The 25,732-nt window shown below is 43.8% G+C and overlaps 1 protein-coding gene across 1 annotated transcript in view; it reads right to left on the bottom strand.

Moving 5' to 3' along the window:
• The window catches only part of MARCHF10 (membrane associated ring-CH-type finger 10), an 89,291-nt gene that overhangs the window by 52,515 nt on the left and 11,044 nt on the right, over positions 1 to 25,732 (bottom strand). Inside the window, exon 2 of the mRNA XM_065910975.1 lies at positions 23,437 to 23,556. Coding sequence (XP_065767047.1) covers positions 23,437 to 23,556 — 120 coding nt within the window. The remainder of the gene's footprint in view (positions 1 to 23,436; positions 23,557 to 25,732) is intronic.

The raw sequence follows: 25,732 nt of genomic DNA, 5'->3' as shown, positions 1-25,732 counted from the left end.
TTGAGGGCAGCTTGTATAAATATAGCACTGGCCAAGAAGTTCATTCCAGTTTTTCTATTACGTCATATGGGAAACCCCAAATGAACTTTCTGGCCAACCCAATAGCATTCTGGACAGGATGGGTACCTTTATGAATTCAAGAAATATAAAGTTAGCAGGTTCTATGCAGTCTCATAAAGCTGGCTAAATGTTTTCTCTTCTAGGGGGAAAAAAAAAACCACAACTGTCAGGGCAGCAATCCCTGAGTTGGGAAAATCCCCTGGAGAAGGGAATAGCAACCCACTCCAGTATTCTTGCCTGGAAAATCCTATGGACAGAGGACCCCAGTGGGCTACAGTCCATGGGGCCATAAGAGTCGGACACTGCTTAAAAGCTAAACCACCACCAAGGGCAGCAAAGCACTTCCCATGTGCAGGACAATTTTGAAATTGCTTATCACGATTTGTAAACTTGAACAACAGTAAAGAATGGATTAGTAATTTTGTGGGGTGGGATTTGGACTTGGGTACCACTCACCTAATAAACTGTGGAAAATTCTGAAAGAGATGGGAATATCAGACCACCTGACTTGCCTCTTGAGAAACTTATATGCAGGTCAGGAAGCAACAGTTAGAACTGGACATGGAACAACAGACTGGTTCCAAATAGGAAAAGGAGTACGTCAAGGCTGTATATTGTCACCCTGCTTTTTTAGCTTATATGCAGAGTACAACATGAGAAACGCTGGGCTGAAAGAAACACAAGCTGGAATCAAGATTGTTGGGAGAAATATCAACAACCTCAGATATGCAGATGACACCACCCTTATGGCAGAGAGTGAAGAACTAAAAAGCCTCTTGATGAAAGTGAAAGAGGAGAGTGAAAAAGTTGGCTTAAAGCTCAACATTCAGAAAACTAAGATCATGGCATCCGGTCCCATCACTTCATGGCAAATAGATGGGGAAACAGTGGAAACAGTGTCAGACTTTATTTTTTGGGGCTCCAAAATCATTGCAGATGGTGATTGCAGCCATGAAATTAAAAGATGCTTACTCTGGGGGCTTCTCTGATGGCTCAGTGGTAGAGAATCTGCCTGCTGATGTAGGAGACATGGGTTCGATCCCTGGTCCGGGAAGATCCCACGTGCCGAGGAGCACTAAGCCAGTGCCCCACAAGTACTGAGTCTGTGTTCTAGAGCGGGAGTCACAGCTACTGAGCCCACACGCCCTAGGGCCCGTGCTCTGCAACAGGTGAAGCTGCCACAGTGAGAAGCCCGAGCAGCAACAAAGACCCAGCATAGTCGGAAAAAAAATAAAGTAAAAAAAAAAAAAAAAAAAGATGCTTACTCCTTGGAAGGAACGTTATGACCAACACTAGATAGCATATTAAAAAGCAGAGCTATTACTTTACCAACAAAGGTTCATCTAGTCAAGGCTATGGTTTTTCCAGTGGTCATGTATGGATATGAGAGTTGGACTATGAAGAAAGCTGAGCACCGCAGAATTGATGCTTTTGAACTGTTGTGTTGGAGAAGACTCTTGAGAGTCCCTTGGACTGCAAGGAGATCCAACCAGTCCATCCTAAAGGAGATCAGTCCTGGGTGTTCATTGGAAGGACTGATGCTGAAGCTGAAACTCCGATACTCTGGCCACCTCATGTGAAGAGTTGACTCATTGGAAAAGACCCTGATGCTGGGAGGGACTGGGGGCAGGAGGAGAAGGGGACGATAGAGGATGGGATGGCTGGATGGCATCATCGACTCGATGGGCACGAGTTTTTTTTTTTTTTTTTTGGACATAAGTTTGAGTAAACTCCGGGAGTTGGTGATGGACAGGGAGGCCTGGCGTGCTGCGATTCATGGGGTCATAGAGTCGGACATGACTGAACGACTGAACTGACTGATTGACCACTCACCTAAATCCCACCGCTTCTTCACCCCGTTTGTGTCTCCCACCTGAAGACGTGGCTGCCAGCTGGGGTTGGATGAGGCCAGGCTCAGCTGGAGGAGCTTTTTGGAGTCAGCTGGGCTGTCACGTGCATGATTTTCATGAGCTGTTGTCTCTGCCAATGATGGCTATAGAGAATGCACTCCTGTCTGCCATCTTTTCTTTGATTCTCATGCTAGCAAGTTGGAATGGTCCCGTCTGAGACACTGACCTGAGAGCAACAGTGGCCTTAGGGGTTCACGTCTTCATAATCTTTGATCACCTTTGGGGCTCCTCTCTGAAGGAGAGGCACTGTGGGACTTTAATAGAACCTGCTTCTTGTTTACAAGACATCCCCCTGGGGAAGGGCCTCTGGGTGAAAGCTTTGCAAGCTACTGAAATGGCAAACATGACCTGTTTTATGACACTTGCTAGTATTTCTTAAACCCAACTGAATCCCTCATGTGCTTCGGAAATCATGGTTGGTTTACATGGGTGGTAACCATACATTTTCATGCTTGGGGGACAAGCGAATGTAGCGTTCTCTGAGATGGAGTTCAGTGTGGTGGGCAGTGAGTGAGGAAGTGGCATGTGGCCAGGAAATTGTTGGATTTAAAAAATTTGGACACTCCAGTACAGTGTTCTGTAGCACACCGAGGCCGCCCTCTGTGAGAGGAGCATCTGAAGAACGTGAAAGATGGCCCTTAAGTGGAGGTCATCCATGAAAATACCTCCTACTTGAAACAATAAGTCATAGAACACTTAATTGAAAAGCATCGTATGTACCTACTGTGTCTTCAGCCCCCACATACAAATAAGGTGCTTGCAGTGTGTGCGTGCTCAGTCATGTCCAGCTCTTTGCAACTCCATGGACTGCCAGGCTCTTCAGTCCATGGGACTTCCCAGGCAAGAATACTGGAGTAGGTTGCCATTTCCTCCTCCTGGGGATCTTCCCAACCCAGGGATTGAACCTGCATCTCTTCCATCTCTTGCATTGGCAGGTGGATTCTTTGCCACTGCTCCATCTGGGAAGCCCGTGCTTGCAATGGGAGAGGCGCAATACTAGCCATACTGCAAAACTATGTTTAGTTAAGTGATAAATCGGGTGGTACCAATTCTAAATTTCAAAGGCATTCACAGCAAAAAAGAAAAAAAGAAAACAAGAAGTTAAGGGATGCTTCATGGAGGAGGTGGTATTTTCTAGGTGGTATTTCTATGAAAGACTGATAGGAACTGGCTTTGGTTGGAGTCAGCACAGGCACCAAGGTGTGGATAGAATGACACATGTGGTGTGATTCTCAGTGATGCAAGTGGCCAGAACAGAGGGCATGGGGAGGAGAGGTAAGAAATACAGCTGGCTGGCACAGTCCCCCACACATTTTGGGGGTCTCTGAGATTCAAGCAAAGGATGGAGAATCAATGCATTGGAGAATAGGGTCCAACTGAAGGTTTCTGAGTTGAAAGCTGTCATTTTAATGTGGTATTTGTGGTATTTAAGATTAGCTTGTATGTTTCTTTCAGGGAGAAAAAAATGAAGCATCCAGCCAATTTGCCAGTGAAATGATGTTTTTGTAGTTTCAGTGGCTTATTTTCATAAAATGTAAGTCTTTTCTTTATTGCAAGAAAAATGCATGTTCATAATGGAAAACTAAAGACAAAGAGAGAAATTTTAAAGCATTCAAAGCTCCATTAACCTTGGAATAAAAACTGCAAATCGCTTGGTCTGTGTTGTTTCAGACCCCTTTTTAATGACTCTGTTGGAGACTGCTAGCTTTCCACTGAAATCCCTGCTCAAGTGATAAGAGCTGCAGCTGGGATGTGGCTGCCCACCTCGAACTCAATGACTCAGTTTCCCCTGAAACGAGGTGTTGCCCCGGGAGGAAAGGCTCCCTAATGGGGTGGGAGCAGCAGTGATGTGTGCAGCCTGCTTCAGAGATCATCTCTGGCCCTGCACCTCAGCTGAAAAGGCAACAGCTTTGAAAGTCATATGTTAAACAGAAACATCACAGGCCTGAATCCGTGTGAGTCCTAGTGGAGGAGAGATGCCTTCTGACCTGGTTCAGAAAACCTGGCCCGTCATAGGTGCAAGAGATACACCTCTGTCTTGATTGAGTCGTCACATTTTTGTTCCCTTTGTTAGAGCAGCTAACATTACCTTACACAGATGTTTATGCATCTGCATAAATGTTTCTTTTCACAGAAATAGAATTGAACCATACTTTACATTGTCACTTAACAATACATTGCATCCATAGATACCTTTCTACAATTTTTTCAACGTTATTTTGAAAAATTTCAAATCTATGGAGAAGTTGAAAGAATAATAGAAATAACATTCATTACCCTTCACCTTGCCAATTTGTTTTCTCTCTCTCTCTTTATATATATATATATATATATATATATATATATATATATAATTTATATATATATATATAATTTATATATATATTCTTTTTCCAAACAATTTCAAAGTGACTGGACTTCATGATACTCTACCCCTAGATACTTCAACATGCATCTCCTATCAAAATAGCCATTCTCCTACAAAGCCACAATATAGTTATCCTACCCAAGAGAATTTAATAGTTTCATAACATCACCTAATATCTAGAGCATATTCAAACCAAACTGTCACCAAAATGCTTGTTTGGATCTACCATCCAATGAAGATACACCAGTTGTGTGCACGTGTTATGTCTCTTTAGTTCTCGACCCTTTTTGCCTTTTCTTGATTTTTACTGTTTGAAAAGTCTCAGCCTCATAGAAGGTTGTGTGTTTTGGATTTGTAAGCTTTCTCATAATAAAATTCGGGTTAATTGTTTTGGGTAAGAATATTCCATGGGTGGTGGTATCCATCTTTGTAACATCACCTCAGCACCAAACTACACTATTTGGTCTCTAGGGTAAGGAGCCGACTGCTAGATTTCTCCAATATAAAAGTGCATTTTTCCCTTTTGTAATTAGTAGGTAATCTTTGGGATGATTCTTTGACACTAAATAGCCTATTAATTACACATTTTATCCAATAATTTTAGCATCCTTTGATGTGCTTTGCCTGAATTGATAATTACATCAAAGTAGTGAAATGATGATTTTTCTATCATTTCTTCTACAATTATTAGCTGGTATTTTTCTCTAAAGAAGAACTTTCCTTTCCTCCCTTCTTATTTGTTTACTTGTTTGTTATCATCATTGTGGTCTCACGGGCATATTTTATTTAATTATCTCATCACATTTTTTGAGGCTCAAATTATACTAGAAGTGCTGAATGGGAATTCATTCTGGTCTGCTGTTGACTTGAGTTTCTGAGCATTTCTTTGCTTTCTGGTACAGTAAAATTTCATAGCCTGACCTTGTACTTTACCTGGCTCAGACCTAGAATCAGTTGTTTTCCCTGTAAGCTCTGGTTTCTTCTAGTTTAGAAAGCTATTTAGAAATCAATATCTGCTTGCTATGTGCATTCATTGCAAATAGAAGGACAGTGTTCCTAAGTCATTTCAGTGGAATTAATTAGAAATATGTATTTTAAAAATTATGAGCTCGCAGAAATTTTTAAAGTTAAAATTAAAGAGTTTATGGAGTTTTCTCTTCCTTTTATTTTCTCTCTCATATTTAAAATTTTTATTCCTCAGTTATATTAAAACATTTATTAATTTGTTTTACTCTGCAATACACATGAAATAATTTCAGAATCACAATACAAATGTTACTCTAACAAACCCGTTAAGTAAAGTTTATTCTTTCTTAACAGTTCTCTTTGTCTTTACAATATATTCACATTGTATGGCTCTGTCATAATTGTTTCTGTTGGTCATTTAGGTTGCTTCCAACTTTTTCTATGGTAAAAGATGCTATGATGAATATTCTTATGTAATTATGCACATCATCAATTCTTTTATTTCTGAAGTGGGAATTTATATTGGTAGATTAACAGTATCACAAAGATTTACAAATTTTTGTTCCCAAACTCTCCTCCAGAAATGCTGTATTAATTTACATTTCCAGATGTACATGCCAGATCCTACAAATATTCTCCAACTACATACTATCTTTTAAAAAGAATCTTTGTCATCTTGGGAAAATACTGTAATTTGTAACTTGTATGTAGTTTTAATTTAATTATTAAACAGGTTCATTTATTTAGCTCATCTGTTTAGAATCTGTATACCACCTATTTCTAAAAAGGGTCTGAAATGACTTAAAAGCTGAACTGAAAAGAGTGTAAAAGAAAATGGGAAAAGGCAAAACTAATTTATGGTGAAAACATGAAGAATAGTGGATGCCTCTGAGAGGGATGCGGCAGGAATTGACTGGGAAGGGGTGTGGGGTAATGGAAACTCAGTGGAGGTTCAGGTTATATGGTTACAAGCATTTATGAAAACTCATGAAATACTACTCTTAAAATCTGTATAAGTCACTGCAGGTAATTTTTACCTCTAAAATTTAAAAAATGGAAAAAAATAGAACAAATCAAATCAAAAAAATCGTAAACAAATACTCAACTCTAGCTAATGATGTATGTGTGTGTGTTAGTCGTTCAGTCGTGTCTGACTCTTTGCGACCCCATGGACTATAGCCCACCAGTCTCCTCTGTCCATGGAACTCTCCAGGTACGAATACTGGCATGGGTTGCCATTCTCTTCTCCAGAATGATGTATTGGGTTGGTCAAAAAGTTCGTTTGGGTTTTGCCATAACACCTTATGCTGAAGTTTTTTTGGGGGGGAAGTAGGTAGAGTACTGATGTCTGCAGCTTACTTTGAAATGCACCAAAAGACAAGATGGCTCAATGGATGGATAAGGGGCTAGATACGTGATAAAGCAAGTGCAGCAGAGCGTCAGCGCTGTAGTGTCTAGATGGTGGGGATGTGGATATTCACAGCACAGTTCTGCCAGCTTTTCCATAGTTTAGAAGCTCCTGGTAAAATACTGGAGGGAAATGGAGTAGCACTTCAGATGTAGAAGTACAGGTGTTTTCAGGGCTGCTGGGATAAACGAGGTACTTTGGGGAGTGCTGCTGGTCTTCTGTTGTATGGTTCATCACAGACATTCATTTCTGTGACATTCATGGTTCATCACAGACATTCATTTCAAGTAAAAAATCTTGGCCGGGACTTCTTTGGTGGTCCAGTGGTTAAGAATCCACCTTCCAAGGCCGGGGACACAGGTTCAACCTCTGGTCTGGGGAGATCCCACAGGCCACAGAGCAACTAAGCCCCCACCCTGCAGCTACAAAAGCCCATGAGCCACAACAAGAGAACATGTATGCCGCGATGAAGGATCCCTCATGATGCAACAAAGATCAGTAAGTTAGACCCAACACAGCCAAATAAATAAATACATATTAAAAAACAATCTTTCTCTTCATGGTATCATCAGGTAACAATGAGAGATCAATGATCAATTCAGAAAAGTCAATGTAAGATAAATTTTAAAAGAAATGTCTTATCTTACACTTGGTGCTTTAGGATGAGCATACAGTTACACTAACAGGGACCCTCCCATGGAAAAGGCAACATAGCTACTTATGTTGGGAATATGAGAATAAGGACTCAAAGACTGCCCTTACAGAGCTGACAGGGACTTCCCTGGTGGTCCAGTGACTCTACATTTCTGTGGCAGGGGGCATGAGTTTGATCCCTGGTTGATGAACTAAGATTTCACATGCTGTGTGATGCAGCCAGGAGAAAAAAAGAAAAAAATGAAGGGCCAGGCTGGGAACTTTAGCACTGGGCCCGTTGATGGGCAGCCAGAGTGAACTGGGTTACATTGTGAATAGAAAGTACATCTTATTTTAGGCATTTGAAAATATTATTGTGAGAAGAAGATGCAAAGAAGTCATCTTTATTGCCTAAGAAGCCTGTGACACAAAACCAGGATTAACTCCCAGGTGTAGAGTGAGATGAGAAGCAAGCCTGGGGAAATCCCAGGACTGGAGAAGGGAGGAGCGGGAGGAGCCAGGAGAGAATCAGGAGACTGTGGCTTCAGAGAAGCTCAGGGACACAGGATTTCAAGGAGTGTGGTGTGGCCAGGCGAGTCAGAGAGGTGGAGCACAGGAGACCTTCTGCACCACAGACGTGGAAGGCATCTGACCAAGAGCCAGTTCTGTGGAACGATGTGCATGGCAGCCAGGTTGGAGTGGGTTGCGTTGTGAGTAAGAGGTGGGGAAACGGAGTCAATCAGAATAAATGATTCTAAGAACCTTGACTGTGAGGGAGAAGAAACAAGCGGAGGGGATGTGGACTCAAGGAAGGTCTGTTCTGTTGTTTTCTTACAGTTTTAGAAAGGAGAGCTTAGTGTTAGTTGCTCAGTTGCAGTCTGACTCTTTGTGACCCCCTGGACTATAGCCCTCCAGGCTCCTCTGTTCATGGGATTTCCCAAGCAAGAGTACTGGAGTGGGTTGCCATTTCCTCCTCCAGGGGATCTTCCTGACCCAGGGATCCAACCCAGGTTTCCCAAATTGCAGGCAGATTCTTTACCATCTGAGCCACCAGGGAAGCCCTGAGAGCTTAGGTCATGATTAAACACTGATGGGAAGGCTCTGGTACAGAGCTGGGAGGTGCAGGAATGGAAGGAACCATGGATGGAGTGAGGTAGGTCCCAAGGAGAGAGCTAGGAGGTGGGCTCCTGAGCAGAGGTGGAGAGGTTGATGACTGAATGGTAATGAGGGGAGGGCAGTGTAGTCTTCAGTGGCCTGGGTACCGACCCAGAGACCATGGATGGGCAGGATTTTGCCAGAGAGTATGGAAATAAAACACAGGGCAAGGGAACAGTAAGAGGATCAAACACAGAACACAGTCTGCTTGGGAAGGGAAGTTTAGCCCAGAGGGGGCAATAAGAGGACCAAGGGAGAGGAGCCAGTGGACCAGAGGTTCCCCATGGGAAGAAATGTCACAGTAGAAGTGGTTGAGCAGAAGAGAAGGAAGGCTGGTGGTGATCAGTAGTTTTTAGAGATGGAGAACTTTTATCTGATGATGCCGACTAGGATGTGGCATTGGGGAGGGGAGCAGAGAGGAATGGAGGGGGACTTTTAAGATGCTTGGGGAACTGAGAAGGCCGGGTGTGGCTGGATCACCCAGTTAGATGCTGAACTCATCTAGGCCAGGGGTCCCCAACTTCTGGTCACAGACCGGTACCTGCTGTCAGATCAGCGGTGGCATCAGGTTAGAAATAAAGCACACAATAAATGTAATGTGCTTGAATCATCCCCAAACCATCCCCCGCCCCCTGGTCTGTGGAAAAATGGTCTTCCATGAAACCGGTCCCTGGTGCCCAAAAGGTTGGGGACCGCTGATCCACACTTGTGACCAGAGTTCAGGAGATGGGGTAGAGAGGAAGGGAGCCATGGCCCATCCTTACTGAAGAGGGGAGAGTGGCCAGGAGACAACAAGGATGACGGCAGGAGGGAATGGTGGAATAAAGCAGCACAAGCCCCAGGGGACGGTGTGTCCAACAGAGCCGGGGAGCGGTGGTCTGAGAGCAGCATCAGGGAGCAAGAAGGGTACCCTCCTGCCTCCTGATCCCGAGGAAGGGCTGTGGGGGGATGTGAACAGCACCACCCCTTCCCCCAGGGGGCGCTCTGATGCACATTTCCTGTGCTGCAGGGGAGCCTGGCCAGCCTACCTGCTCCTCGGTGTGACTCTCCTTGATACGGGCTGTCCCTTCCGCCTGTAACCTCTGCCCTGCCTTGGCTCCCCAGCCCCGACTCCCAGCTCCCCAGTACCTGACCGCATCTTAATATCCAACTGAAACTCAGCATCTCCAGGAAGGTTTCCCAGGTTTCCCTTGCCTCCTTATCACACTCATCAGATACTATCTTGACCTGCAGGCATTCGTGTGATGTCTTATTTTACCAACACTACCAACTACCCGAGGGCGGGAGCGAGGCAGTTTTTCATCACTGTCGCTCCATACCACCCAACACAGTGTCTTGGACACCAGTTATTTATAATTCTGTAAAAAGAAAGCAACGTAACAGTAAAACAAAAGGAGATTTTAGAATGAAATGCTGTAATTACAAATTATATTTAATGCAGGTATGCCTCTGACTAATCACATCTCGCAACTGAAAACTTTTAAAATTTGGATATCTGAATTTTAATAGGTTTTTAACAAGTTTTTGGTTTTAAAAAGCAGTTGGAATCTTTTTTTTTTTAAGTAGGGAATTTTAATAAGAGGTTGCAACAGAAACACACAGCACTACATAAAATGTGAAAAGAGCCACTTTATTATAATCTTCGCTCACGCAATTTCTGAGCTGCTCAGTCCAATTAACACGGGGAACTCTCGGGGTCAGAGGTCAGCAAGGCTCGGCACTGTGGATTTCACTGAGCGGGGATAACCAATTGGTGTTTGTCTGACCTGGCCGCATGGCAGAGTCGTCCTGTGGAAGGATTGACTCTAGGCTATCCTGCTTATCTGTTGAAAAGGCAGGACGATGCTCTGGAAGCAGCTGCAATTTAAACTGACAGTTGCCCCATTTTCCTGCCATGCCCTATTTTAAGATTACCTAGTGGAGCTCAGGCAAAGAACAGAAACAAAGGAGAAATGAGGCCCTGCTGGTTTTGCCTGGATGCAGTTATTCGCCTGCGCCATTGCTGCTCTGAACGGTCTGTGGGCCCTGGTGTGTCCAGAGAAGCCTGCACTCCAGGTCTTCCAATTACTCTGTAATCTGATCACAACCTTTGCATGAAATGTTCCCTTGGTATCTCTAATTTTCTTGAAGAGATCTCTAGTCTTTCCCATTCTATTGTTTTCCTCTATTTCTTTTCATTGATCACTGAGGAAGGCTTTCTTATCTCTCCTTGCTTAACTCTTTGGAACTAGGTGGCAAGAATACACAGAAGAACCATACAAAAAAGATCTTCATGACCCAGATAACCATGAGCCAGACATCCTGGAATGCAAAATCAAGTGGGCCTTAGGAAGCATCACTATGAACAAAGCTAGTGGAAGGGATGGAATTCCAGTTGAGCTATTTCAAATCCTAAAAGATGATGCTGTAAAAGTGCTGCATTCAATGTGCTAGCAAATTTGGAAAACTCAGCCACAGGACTGGGAAAGTTCAGCTTTCATTCAAATCCCAAAGAAAAGCAATCTCAAAGAATGTTCAAACTACCGCACAATTACAGTCATGTTACACACTAGCAAAGTAATGCTCAAAATTCTCCAAGCCAGGCTTCAACAGTGTGTGAACTGTGAACTTCCAGATGTTCAGGTTGGATTTAGGAAAGGCAGAGGAACCAGAGATCAAATTGCCAACGTCTGTTGGATCATCAAAAAAGCAAGAGAGTTCCAGAAAAACATCTATTTCTGCTTTATTGACTAGGCCAAAGCCTTTGACTGTGTGGATCACAACAAATTGTGGAAAACTCTTAGAGACACGGGAATACCAGACCACCTGACCTGCATCCTGAGAAATCTATATGCAGGTCAAGAAGCAAGAGTTAGAACTGGACATGGAACAACTGACTGGTTCCAAATAGGGAAAGGAGTACGTCAAGGGTGTATATTGTCACCCTGCTTATTTAACTTATATGCAGAGTACATCATGCGAAATGCTAGACTGGGTGAAGCACAAGCTGGAATCAAGATTGTTGGGAGAAATATATCAATAACCTCAGATATGCAGATGGCACCACCCTTATGGCAGAAAGTGAAGAAGAGCTACAGAGCCTCTTGATGAAAGTGACAGAGGAGAGTGAAAAAGTTGGTTTAATACTCAACATTGAGAACACTAAGATCATGGCATCCTGTCCCATCACTTCATGGCAAACAGATGGGGAAACAATGGAAACAGTGCCAGACTTTATTTTTGGGGGCTCCAAAATCACTGCAGATGGTGACTGCAGCCATGAAATTAAAAGACGCTTGCTCTTTGGAAGAATAGTTATGACCAACCTAGACAGCTTATTAAAAAGCAGAGACATTACTTTGTCAACAAAGGTCCGTCTAGTCAAGGCTATGGTTTTTCCAGTAGTCATGTATGAATGTGAGAGTTGGACTATGAAGAAAGCTGAGTGCCGAAGAATTGATGCTTTTGAACTGTGGTGTTGGAGAAGACTCTTGAGAGTCCCTTGGACTGCAAGGAGATTCAACCAGTCAATTGTAAAGGAAATCAGTCTTGACTATTCATTGGAAGGACTGATGCTAAAGTTGAAACTCCAATACTTTGGCCACCTGATGAGAAAAACTGACTCATTGGAAAAGACCCTGATGCTAGGAAAGACTGAAGGCAGAAGGAGTAAGGGAAGACAGAGAATGAGATGGTTGGATAGAATCACCAACTCAATGGACATGAGTCTGAGTAAGCTCCAGGAGTTGGTGATAGACAGGGAAGCCTGGCGTGCTACTGTCCATTGGGTTGCAAAGTGTCGGAGATGACTGAGCGATTGAACTGAACTGAACTGATCACAAAGAAAACCTCCAGTTCAGCCTGGTGAGTTACCTGGTGGAACGTTCAATCACACCAAGATGACCTCTTATAAAATATGAGTGAGTCCTAGGTCAACTTTGGACTGTTCTGAATTTCCTCTGTCCACGGAGAACTGCTTATGTCTTTTGTGTGTTTATGTGTGTGTGTGTTAGTAAAAGAAAGATGCTTTCATCTGAAAAGCCAGCAGTCTGAGGCAATGGTGGACTCATGCCCAGAGGTCAACTCCAAAGATTCTGCTCAGTCATGAGTTGTTTTTTTTTTTTTTAACTTTTTACTTTTGTATTGGAATATAGCCGATGAACAGTGTTGTGATAGTTTTAGGTGCAGAGCAAAGGGACTCAGCCATACATATGCTAGTATCCATTCTCCCCCATGGGGCTTCCCAGGTGGCTCAGCAGTAAAGAATCTGCCTGCCAATGCAGGAGATTTGGGTTTCATCCCTGCAGTGGGAAGACCCCCCGGAGAAGGGCGTGGCAACCCACTCTAGTACTCTTGCCTGGATAAGCCCATGGACACAGGAGCCTGGCAGGCTGCAGTCCTTGGGGTCACAAAGAGTCGGACACAACAGCATGCAGAGCAGCAGCAGCACACGCTCCCCCAAACCTCCCTCCATCCGGGCCGCCCCATAGCACCCAGCAGACTCCCCTGCGCTGTACGGTGGGAGAGGCTTCTTATGTCTCTGTGTTCCTGCCCGCTCGGGACAAAAGGAGCCCACCGAGCGCTTTAAAGCTGCCACCTGTCCCTCGGTAGAGTGGTGAGCCAGGAAAAGAAGGCTCCCTGCAGCTGGTTAGTCTGGTCATCAGCAGTGAGGCTGTTTCCAGATGGCTGATGGCAGTTCCAATCTTCAGAGCCAGACTGGCCCTTGTTCACTGCCTGTCTCACCAAACCACCCTCCCCTAGATGATTTCAAGCCAGGCTGGGGAGCGCTCACCATCCTGGTAACAGTACCCGCTTTCTTCTCCCGCTCAGGGGAGGAGTCCTGCTCCGGCTATTGTGGCTGCATCACTGTGACTTCAACATGAGCCTATTCCTAAAATGGTCTTTCGACTGTCAGTCCTCAAGCATTCATGGAGCGCTTAGCATGCGGTGGGCACTGGAAATGGAGGAACCACCAGGGCCTGCTCCTGAGTGCCCCCCAGCCTGAGGAGCAGACAGACACGTGTCCTAAGGTGGGCTTGAGCCTGGAGGGTGGTGTGAGGACACAGTGGAGGAACGAAAACAAAACCACTGGACCCCCCAGGAGCTGCTCATACGCTCTCCCCAAAGGATGTGCCTGCAGAGTTGATGGTCAGGCCACCAGTGGCCTTGAGGGCCATCAGGGCCATCAAACACTTTGCCAAGGTATTTGAACTTGATCCCAAGACAATGGGGAATCACTAGAGAACTTTATTAAAAAACTTTATTTGGCTGCACTGGGTCTTAGTAGCAGCACATGGGACCTTTAGCTGCAGCAGATAGGACTTAGTTTCCTGAGCAGGGATGGAACCTGGGCCCCCTGCATTGGGAGTTCAGAGTCTTAGCCACTGGACCACCAGGGAGGTGCCCACTAAAGAACTTTTAATAGCGAGTGACACAATCTAATTTGCTTTTAGAAGGATCATTCTTACTGCTGCCTAGGACGCTGGCCAGAAGGGTTGAGGTGAAGGTGAGATGACCAAGAAAATGGCTCCTACAATAATCCAGGTGAAAAGAAGAAAGGAAGACAGAGCCGTGTAAAGGGAGGCGCTGGTGGACAGATCTCAAGGCAGAGGAAGGTAAGACAGTCCAGCTCTGGTGTCTGATGGCTGTCAAATGTGAGGAGGAGAGGGAGGAGGAGTCTGAGGCTCTCCAGAATTCTCCTGGGCAGGAAGAAGTTCAGGCAAAACAAACTCAAGCGAAGATTCTCACAGGTGTGCACCCGGCAAACCGTGGGCTGCACATTCCATCTCCCTGACGTCCATGTCGGGTTCGAGATGTGGGGCACGGAGGTGTGTTGTCACTCAGGGGCACCTCGAGGGCGCAGAATCTGCGCTAGAGTCAAGGGGGCGGTGGTGACAACACCTGGCCAGGTGTTAGGGATGACTCACAGCCTCCCAGGGTGGGGCAGTTGGAACCAGCGTGTGTGTGTGTGTGTGTGTGTGTGTGTGTGTGTGTGTGTGTGTGTGTGTGTGTGAGACCCGCCTCAGCCACACACAGCCCCCAGGGCCAGAAGGATGGGAGGCCCAGCCCATGGGGAGTCTGGCAACACACAAGTCAAAGTTAGAGAAAATCAAAAGGATGAGTCACGGAACACATATGCCATGTGCTAAGCTGGCTGCTTCCATGACACCACCAAGGGTGTTGGTAGGTTGACACTGACAGATTAATGGGAGAACAAACAACTCCCTGAGAGCCGTTTGAAAGAGGAGAGGCTCAAGGTTTTCACAGGCAGGAGAGGCCAAGGAGAAAGGTAGTGAAAGGAGGCATGCAAATATACCCAGGTCGGAGGAAAACCCAAATGCAAAGCAAGCCAGCTGACTCATCATCGGAGAGCGAACGTTTGCAAGGAGCTGTCATGGGCAAAGCACTGTAGTTTGGATTATGCAGGACTGATTTCTGGGGAACAAAACCCCTTCCTGGCCCATGAGATCTTGTCTTATCTTTTGGACTTGATTGTAATCTGGAGCGCTTTCCTAGTGGTTCAGTGGTTAAGAACCCGCCTGCAATGCAGGAGACGCAGGTTCGAACCTTGGATTGGGAAGGTCCCCTGGAGAAGGAAATGGGAACCCACTCCAGTGTTTTTGCCTGGAAATCCCAGAGACAAAGAAGCCTGGCAGGCTACAGTCCATGGGGTCAGACGCAATTTAGCAACTAAACAACAACATAATCTGGAGCAGTGCTGTTCCATAGGATTTCTGCAATGATGTTAATGTCCTATATGGCAGCCCTGGACCACAAGTGGCTACTGAGCCTGGAACTGCATTTACGATTTTATTTTAATTAATTTATATAGTCTCATGTGGCTTATGTCCACTCTATTAAACAGCACAGTTTTATGTTTTCGTTGCCTTCATGTATGAACACACATTCTGACTTTTTAAGCCACTGCAGATTACTTGAAGAGGCTTTACTTCTCATTTCAACCTCTCAAGTTTGTGTGGATGATCATGAACAAAACAATTAAAAATGTTTGTGTTGGGGAGCCGCCTCCACACTTGAGTTTACCTTGCTTTCCGGGAGGTTCAGGTGATCTCTCGGAGGTAAACATCCCGCTGAGATAGGCCTGGGGCACAGCCAGCTGCTGCTGGTGTCAGGTTCACTGCCTCCTTCCAGTGTCACGTTGGGTCCCTGTGACGTGGGATCTTGGCATCGAGCTGCTCCGTTGCTGATGGTGGGAGGACGATAATCCTATTCTTGTTAGCAAAGGGTGCTCTTGAGAAACTGAGGGCTGGTCCCCACCTTCTTTGCCGATACAGTAAATACTGTATTGTGTGCGTCCTCAATCCTTGACACTTGTGCTTTTGGAAATTCCCATCTGGCACGGATGCAGGGTCTTGGAAGACAAGAAGAGTCCATGATGATTTTCTTCATTGAAGGTTCCTGTCCCCCAATCAGTTTCACCATTTTCTGTGGGGAAATTGGGGCTCCTGACCCTTCTCTGTGAAGTCTAGAGAGGGCAAAATATCCTGGTGTCCTTGTCAACACAGCAGGCTTCTCTGGGCCATCAGTGTCCTGGGGACACTGCTTCCTGTTTATACTGAGAGACTGCTTTGCTTTTTATATTCTTTTTTTTTTTTTTTTTTGAGGTGGATAATTTCTAAAGTCTTTATTGAAGTTGTTACAATATTGTTTCTGTTTTACGGCTTGGCTTTTTGGTGGCAAGAGATGTGGACTCTTAGCTCCACTAGCAGGGACTGAACCTGCACCCCCTGCATTGGAAGCACAGTCTGAACCACTGGACCACCACAGAAGTCCCTGCTTTGCCTTTTAATCTACGAAATCATCCAAGGTCTCGTTGGTTCTGCGGAGCTGCTGTTTATTTCCCTGTTAAATTCTAATTTGATTACACAGCTCAGAAGGTTGTAGGTAACTTTGCAAAGGGTCTAAAATTAAGTTGCTACATTAGGTTGGCTTTTAGACATGTGGCCTGGGGCCTGGCTGAGGGGAAAGGAGGCACTCTAGAAGCCTCGGGAGCTGCTCCTCCATAGAGAAGTGTTGGAGCATCATTTGCAGAAATAGCTGGACACCAAGGCAATTTATAATGAATCTAATGTTAGTATGATACTTGAGAGGCTCACTCATTCTTACAGTGATCCCATGAGATAATAGCATAATAATAAGGATCTCCTTGATGGGAAATTGAAGTACTTAGAAGTAAAGTGCTTTGTCTGAATTTGCACTGTAATGAGGGGCAGAGCTGGCCCTTCATGGTAAGTATTCCTTGTACTGAGTCACATCACTAACTTAATTGTATTTAGGAGGAGGCACTTATTTATTTATTATTTTTGGTAATTTTTAAAAACGGAAGTGTAGTTGATTTACAATGTTGCATTAATTTCGGCTTTACAGCAAAGTGATTCAGTTGTACATATACATTCTTTTTTATATTCTTTTCCACTATGGTTTATCACAGTATATTGAATATAGTTCACCGTTTTATACAGCAGGGCCTTGTTGTTTATCCATTCTATTTATAATGGCTTACATCTGCTGACCCCGACCTCCCACTCCATCCCTCCCCCAAACCTCTTCCCGCTGGCAACCACAAGTCTGTTCTTTATGTACGTGAGTCTGTTTCTGTTTCATAGATAAATTCATTTGTGTCATATTTTAGATTCCACATATAAGCGATATCACATGGCATTTGTCTTTCTCTTTCTGACTTAATTTATTTAGTATGATAGTCTCTAATTGTATCCATGTTGCTGCAAATGGCATTATTTCATTCTTTTAATGGCTGAGTAGTATTCCATCATATATATGTACCACATCATTTTTATCCATTCATCTGTCAATGGATATTTAGGTTATTTCCATATTGTGGCTATTGTGATTAGTGCCGCTATGAGCATAGGCGTGCATATGTATTTTTGAATTATAATTTTGTCTGGATAAATGCCCAGGAGTGGGATTGCTGGATCATATGGATATTCTATTTTTAGTTTTCTAGGGAACCTCCATACTGTTTTCCATAGTGGCTGCACCGACTGCCATTCCCACCAACAGTGTAGAAGGGTTCCATTTTCTAGAAGGTGCTGCTTTAAAGACCACCTTAGCACAGGCTTGGTGATGATTGCTTTATCTTGGATTTGGATTGAACACCATCTCTGCATAACCAGTGGTTAATGCCTCAGGAGTAAGGAGGCTGGGCCATAAGGGAAAGGCTACCACATTAACTGCGTATTTGGGGATCTGCCCACCCCCCAGGCAGGTGCTTGGAAATGATATCTTGATACTGGAGCTATTACTTAATGGCAAATGCCTCACTTATTCCAGGCCCATCAGCATTGTGATGGCCTGAGACTGGCTTAAGGAATGAACGAGTAATGGAGATTGCAATACATGTGTCAAAATGAGGTGGTGGCATGCCTTACCTCATGATTGTACAGTTGGAAAAATTTCCATGGATTAAGCCATCCACTCTCACACAACCCACTCAATCAGGGAATGAACTTGCCTTCTCCAATCAGAGGTGAAACCTCCCCTCGAGCTCTCAGCCATAGCCACCTACAGAAAGATATTACTCAGGGGAGTGTTCTCCTAAGGAAGAGGGCTTGGATTGATTGGGTTTACGCTGTCTTATTGGACTGTATCTTTCTCCTGCCCCTGTCTTTGCTTTTTTTCTCTTTTAAAAATATTTGTTACACTCTTTTTCTTTTTTTGTTTTTTACTTTTTCTTTTTAAAAAATATTTGTTATATTCCTATTAAAAATAATTTTATTTATTTATTTATTTTTGGCTGTGTTGGGTCTTCGTTGCTGCTCTGACTTTTCTCCAGTTGCAGCGAGTGGGGGCCACTCTTCATTGCAGTGCACAGGCTTCTCTTCTTGCAGATAACAGGCTCTAGGCATGTGTACTACTAGCTGCAGCTCCAGGGGCTCTAGAGCTCAGGCGCAATAGCTGTGGCACACGGGATTAGTTTGCTTTGCGGCACGTGGAATCTTCCTGGATCAGAGATCGAACCTGCATCTCCAGCATTGGCAGACAGATTCTTTACCACTGAGCCACCAGGGAAACCAACTTCATCTGTATTTACAGCCGCTCCCCCTGGGCTTGCATGACCGCCTGAGCTCCACCTTCTGTCATATCAGCAACGGCATTAGACTCTCGTGGGAGCATGAACCCTACGGTGAAATGCACATGCGGGGATCTAGGTTGTGCGGAGAAGGAAATGGCAACCCACTCCAGTATTCTTGCCTAGAGAATCCTGTGGACAGAAGAGCCTGATGGGCTGCTGTCCATAGGGTCGCACAGAGTTGGACATGACTGAAGCGACTTAGCATGCATGCATGCATTGGAGAAGGAAATGGCAACCCACTCCAGTGTTCTTGGCTGGAGGATCCCAGGGACAGAGGAGCCTGGTGGGCTGCCGTCTATGGAGTCGCACAGAGTTGGACACGACTGAAGCGACTTAGCAGCAGCAGCAGCAGGAGGTTGTACGTTCCTGATCAGAATCTAATGCCTGATGGTCTGAGGTGGAGCTGAGGTGGTGATGCTAGCTAGCGCTGAGGAAAGGCTGCAAATACAGATGATTATTAGCAGAGAGGTTTGACTGCACAGAGACCATAGTAAATCCCACCAATTCTGCATTATGGTGAGTTGTATAATTATTTCATTATACATAATAATGTAATAATAATAGAAATAAAGTGCATAATAAATATAATATGCTTGACTCATCCCCCCAAACCATCCCCTTCCCCTGCGTCCATGGAAAAATTGTCTTCCACAAAACTGGTCCCTGGTGCCAAAAAGTTTGGGAACTGCTAGCATAAGGGTTCTCTGACTGCACGTGTACTGGACAGAAGTCGAAAGATGGAGTGAGGAGTGATTAGCATTATGAGCATACAAGCCAGATGGCTGTTGAGAAGGATGCCTTAAGTGACATCTCCCCTCACCTTACCTGCCTGCACTTTTGTATCCAGAGGCAAACCCCTCCAGGATCCCCCAAGGAATGTCTGTAATACAGGGACTGAAGCAGAGGTGGAATTCACTGTGGAAAACTCAAATTTTGTCACTCTTTTTTTTTTTAACCTTGTAAATCAGCCCTTTAATTTTCCTTTAAATACTACTTTGTAGGATAAAATGTTCCCACATTTATTGCCAATCCAATGTTTTGTGATTAATGACTTAGGGAATCTATTTTGGTACTTAAGTCCTTACGTGTGTGTGTGGTGTTATGTCCGACTCTTTGTGACCCCATGGACTGTAGTCTGCCAAGCTCCTCTGTCCGTGAAATTCTCCAGGCAAGAAAACTGGAGTGGGTTGCCATTTCCTTCTTTACATAAGTCCTTAGCTTATTAATAAATAGGGTTATGATGCCCTCATTATTTATATTATGCATAAATTCAATAAAAAATTGATATAATTTTATAGGTTTGTAAGAAATATTAATTGGGCTAACCACTATTATTTTCTACTCTTAAAAAAATACTTTTTCTTTGGTGTTGGGGTACAGCTGATGAACAAACAATGTGATAGTTTCAGGTGAACAGCGAAGGAACTCCGTTATACATATACATGTATCCATCCCCTTCCAAACTCCCCTCCTATTCAGGCCACCACATAATACTGAGCAGAGTTCCATGTGCTTTACAGTAGGTCCTTGTTGATTGTCCACTTTAAATGTAGCAGTGTTTTGTCGCTCTTCCTGATAGAGAAGGTGCAGTCTGGAAGGCACTTGTACAACAGTGAAAATTGAAAATGTCAGTTGCGTCTGACTCTTGGCAACCCCATGGACTGTAGCCCATCAGGCTCCTCTGTCCATGAAATTCTCCAAGCAAGACTACTGCAGTGGGTAGCCACTGCCTTCTCCAGGAGATCTTCCCGACCCAGGGATAGAACCCGGGTCCCCTGCAAAGCAGGCAGATTCTTTACTGCCTGAGCCATCAGGGCAGCCCTGGCACTTGTACAATCAATACCCAAGCCCTTGGGACAGCATCATCTGGAAAAAATCGGGAGTATTCAGTCATGTTTTGAGTTCTCTGACATACTGAGGTGCCGTGACACAAAGCCAACATGAAAAATCCTGTCCTTGGGCTTGAGAAATTGCCGGTTTTATGCATTTCACCACATATTTTTGTCTTTATTTCATAATTACTTTTATATGTACAACTGTGTCCTTTTTTAGATGTGGTCTGAGTATTTTGCAATGCTGTCTTAAAGCAGCAATCCCCAATCTTTTTGGCACCAGGGACCAGTTTCGTGGAAGACAATTTTTCCACAAATCGGGGGTGGGGGGATGGTTTCAGGATGATTCAAGCACATTACATTTATTGTGCACTGATTTCTATTATTATTACATCAGCTCCACCTCAGATCATCAGGAATTAGATCCCGGAGGTTGGGGATGCCTGCCTTAGAGAATGAGTAATTTTTACATCATGAAACTTCAAGTCCTAGAATATCCCAAATGCATGAGTGTTGCCGTGCAAAATGGCCAAGATTCTGCACGTGAGACTTTGCATGAAAATAGAAGAAGAACCCAGCTGCCTATTTGTTTAGTAATTCCAGTCTAGGAAGATTGCTACATGCTACTGTTTGACTGAAATTACGTTACTTTTTTTCCTCATCTGTCCTTGATTTTTGTTTCTAAGTGCAAAACTGGGAGAATTTATCTTAATGCTAAAAATGTGTTGTTCTAGCCAAACTAGATTTAAGTTTTGGATTAATCTCACTGCATAAGTTTAATCAGCAGCAGGCATTTTATCTAGTCCTTGACTAACAGGAAAAGATGGGCTTCCCTGGTGGCTCAGTGGGAAAGAATGTGCCTGCCAATGCAGAAGATGTGGGTTTGATCCCAGGTCGGGAAGATCCCCTGGAGTAGGAAATGACAACTCACACCAGCATTCTTGCCTGGGAAATCCCATGGACAGAGGAGCCTGGTGGGCTACCACCCATGGGGTCGCAAAAGAGTCAGACATAACTTAATGACTAAACAATAACAACAAACAGGAAAAGATGCAGGCAGCGTGTTCTTCTCAGAGCTGCCAATATTGTGAGGTAGTTTCTTTCACCTTCGGGCTTTAGGTGGAACGTTTTATTGTGCAATTTTATGTTCCTTAATAGGGAGTAGAGGTCTCTCCCAGGGATATATCCATGAACATCCATCACTGATGTTTTTAAGGTGTCCTTTGAACACTAAATAGCTGCTATGTGAATGTCCTAGATTAGAGAAGAAATCCCAACAAGAACTTGATTGATATCAGGTATCCAGGATCTATCTCAGGGATCCACACCACTGATAGAAAAGAGAGTCCATCCTCCAGAGTATATTTTAGGCATAAAATATTAAATAAGAATTCATAAAAGGCATATTACTCATCTTAAATCAATTCTCCATACTAATAACCAGTGTTGAATGAAGCCTGCGGTATTCAGGGCTCACATAGGATAAGTAAAACCTCACACAGATAAGATCTTAAACATGAAATATGGTCATACAGCTCAGCGGGTCAGAGCCACCCTCTCAGGGGTCAGACTGCCTGGAAAGGAGTCTGTGTGTGTGTGTGTGTGTGTGTGTGTGTGTGGTTGCCCAGTCGTGTCTGACTCTTTGTGACCCCATAGACTAGCTCATCAGGCTCTTCTATCCATGGAATCCTCCAGGCAAAGATAGTGAAGTGGGTTGCCATTTCCTTCTCCAGGGGAAGAAGGATCTTCCTGACCTGAAGATCTGGGGGATCTTCCTGATGCAGGGGTCAAACCCAGGTCTCCGGCATTGCAAGTGGATTCTTCACTGTTTGAGCCACCAGGGCATACTAGCTGTGAAATCTTAGGTAAACGTTCTCAATTTTTCTAAGGTTCAGTTTTCTCATCTATAAAATGAGGCTATAAGCTGCAAAGAGATTTATGAGAATTAAATAAATGAACAGGTAAAAAGAGCCTAGCATGGTACTGAAACGTTGTAATCACTCAAGTGATAGTAACTATTACTACTGTTGTTATCATTTTCATATTGCTATTATGTTGGGGTAGTCTAGTGGCTAGGTCGTGTCCAACTCTTTGCAACCTCGTGGACTGTAGCCCACCAGGCTCCTCTGTCTATGTGATTTCCCAGGCAAGAATACTGGAGTGGGTTGCCATTTCCTTCTCCAAGGGATCTTCCCCACCCAGGGATTGGACCTGGGTCTCCTGCTTTGCAGGCAGACTCCTGATCTCATTTTTTAAAATTCTATTTATTTATATCTATTTTTGGCTGCACTGGGTCTTTGTTGCAGTGCACAGGCTTCTCACTGCGGTGGGTTCTCTTGTGGAGCATAAGCTCTAGGTGCCCAGGCTTCAGCAGTTGCAGCACAAGGGCTGGAAGTTCTGGCACACAGGTTTTGTTGCCCCCAGGCATGTGGAGTCTTCCCATGACAGGGATCGAACCCGTGTCCCCTGCTTTGGCAAGTGGCTTCTTTACCACTGGACCACCAGGGAAGTCCCTATATTGGTCTTATTATTTATCAGTATCATCCAGAAAAAAATATTTGAACAATTTCTAGTTATTACATGGTGCAATTATTACTGCATTTTACTCTATTTGAAATAAAATCTGTCTAAGCAATGCAATGGGTAAGATCATAAGCCTGCATATATATATGTCTTTATATAGACAGATCAAGTAGGCATAGATATAGGTATATAGACATATTATGATACTGCACTTTAGAAGGCCCAGTGCTTCCAACTCTTAAATGGTCACAGCGTTTCTGATTTGGATAGTACCTCTCCACTGGACCCTTTAAATATAGGAAAGAAGAGTGAGACTCAACAGGGTAAAGAGGGAGGGTCACACAGCAGAGGAGGAGCAGGCATGGTGGGGTGGTACCCAGGATGAGAGCTTCTGCTGCTGTTTCTCCCTGCCCTGCCCTTTGAAATCCTTAAACATCACACACACCCTCTGCAGCAAAAAACGTGTCTCCCAGACTTCTAAGTACCTGTCTGGAAGATGACCCGCTTGAAAACCGGGATCTCTCGAAATTTGTCTCTTGCCCCCAAAATTGATCTCGTTTCTTCTCATTTGGGTCTCTTTTGTGTTCCTGTCGTCTTAGACAAGCCTGCAGAATAACAACAAAACTGTTTCTTTGGCTTAGGTCTACAACTGGCTCTGATAACTTTATGCTTGGAATTCCTATTATGAGGAACATGCAATACAGATCTAAGTCCATCTCTAAGTGTTCACCAATACCTTTTATCAGGTGTAAAGATACCCAGGCATCATTTCCTCCTCTCTTTGCCCCAAATGCCAGGTCAAGAATATTAGCTGCTGCCTTAATAAATGCAAACAACAGAGGCATTTTGTCAAGTACTTACCCCAAAACTGCCTTTTAGAGGCAGGAAGTACCTAGTACGCTGTATTTCCTACTCTTTCTGTTCTCAGCCTCCCTTTTTAAAAAACTGAAGTATGGTTAATTCACAATGTTGTGTTAGTTTCAGGTATACAACAAAGTGATTCAGGTATTCACACACACACACACATACACACACACACACACACACAACATATATTCTTTAGGTTCTTTTCCATTATAGGTCATTACAAGATATTGAATATGGTTCCCTGTGCTATACAGCAGGTCCTTGTTTATTTTATATATAGTGTGTATCTCTTAATCTGTGTATCTGTTAATATATAGTGTGTATCTGTTAATCCCCAAACTCCTAATTTATCCCTCCCTTCGTTCTTATTCTTTTCATACTCCTCATGCTCACCTCCATTGCTCTGTATCCCCGTGGGTCAGATTCCAAGATACAGGATAAGAATTCTGTAGATTCCCAGCTACAGGATAAGAATTTTCACACATGAGAGCTTTAGCACATGCTGTTCCTCCCACTTGGAATACCTTTCGCAGCACGCTGTCTTGGCAAACCCTGCTCCATCTGCCAGGAATCAGCTCACAGGGTATCTCATCCCTGTCATTTCTACCCTGACTCAGGGTATATTCTTCCCCAGGCCCTATTAATTGCCCCTGTATACCTACGTGACTTGAATGATGCAACTTTTCCAATATTCTATTTAGTTGTTTTATTTCTTGAGCCTGTTTCTCCTGCTGATCAGCAAGAAATCCTGAGGGTAAAGACCACCCTTATCTTTTGAATCCCCTAGCATCTAGTACTTGATGTTAGCTAAACTTCCCTTTTGTTTTGGAGGGAACTATCTATTCCCAAATGCAAAAATAAATAAATAAATAAAACAACCAAAGAATTGTTCCTTTTTTTAAAGCAAAATTTAGTACCAAAATATTTCTCTTCCAGTATTAGGACTGAACAAAACCCAAGGCTATTGTGTTCTTATGGGCATGTCAATGGATTTTTTTTTCTTTTGAGGTATAGTTGATGTACAATATTGTGTTAGTTTCAGGTATACAACAAAGTAATTCAGATATATGAATCATTTTTTTCAGATTCTTTTCCCATATAAGTTATTACAAAATACTGAGTACAGTTCCCTATATACAGTAGGTACTTGTTGGTTTTCTATTTTATTTGTAGTAGTGTGTATATATTAATTCCAAACTCCTAATTTATCCCTCCCCTGCTTCCCCTGTCTGTGGGTCTATTTCTGCTTTGTATATAAGTTCATTTGTGTCATTTTTTAAAGATTCTACACATGAGCAATATCATATGATATTTATCTTTATCTGGCTTTTAAATTTTTATTTATTTTTGCATAGTGCTTTAAGGCATCTGTCTACAATGCAGGAGACCCGGGTTCGATCCCTGAGTGGGAAAGATCTCCTGGAGAAGGAAATAGCAACCCACTCCAGTAATCTTGCCTGGAAAATCCCATGGACGGAGGAGCCTGGTGGGCTAAAAGTCCATGGGGTTGCAAAGAGTCAGACACGACTGAGCAACTTCACTTTGGTGTATCTAAGGACACTTTTCATAACCCAAGGTAACAAAGGCTTTCTCCTATATTTTTCCTAAAAGTTTTAGAGTTTTACATATAGATCTATAATCCATTTGGAATTAACTTTATATATGATAATAAGGGCTTCCCTGGTGGCTCAGTTGGTAAAGTATCTACCTTCAGCCCAGGAGACCTGGATTCAATCCCTGGGTCTGGAAAATCCCCTGGAAAAAAAAATGACAGTTCACTCCAGTATTCTTGCCTGGAAAATCCTATGAACAGAGGAACCTGGTGGGCTACAGTCCATGGGGTTGCAAGAGTGAGACACAACTTAGGGACTAAACCACCACCATGATACGAAGTAAGCATGCTAAGTCATAGCA

The sequence above is a fragment of the Muntiacus reevesi genome, chromosome 18 (assembly GCF_963930625.1).
Source record: "Muntiacus reevesi chromosome 18, mMunRee1.1, whole genome shotgun sequence".
NCBI lineage: Eukaryota > Metazoa > Chordata > Mammalia > Artiodactyla > Cervidae > Muntiacus > Muntiacus reevesi.
Note: the sequence above shows the minus strand (reverse complement) of the source record. Positions and strands in the feature narration are given on the sequence as shown.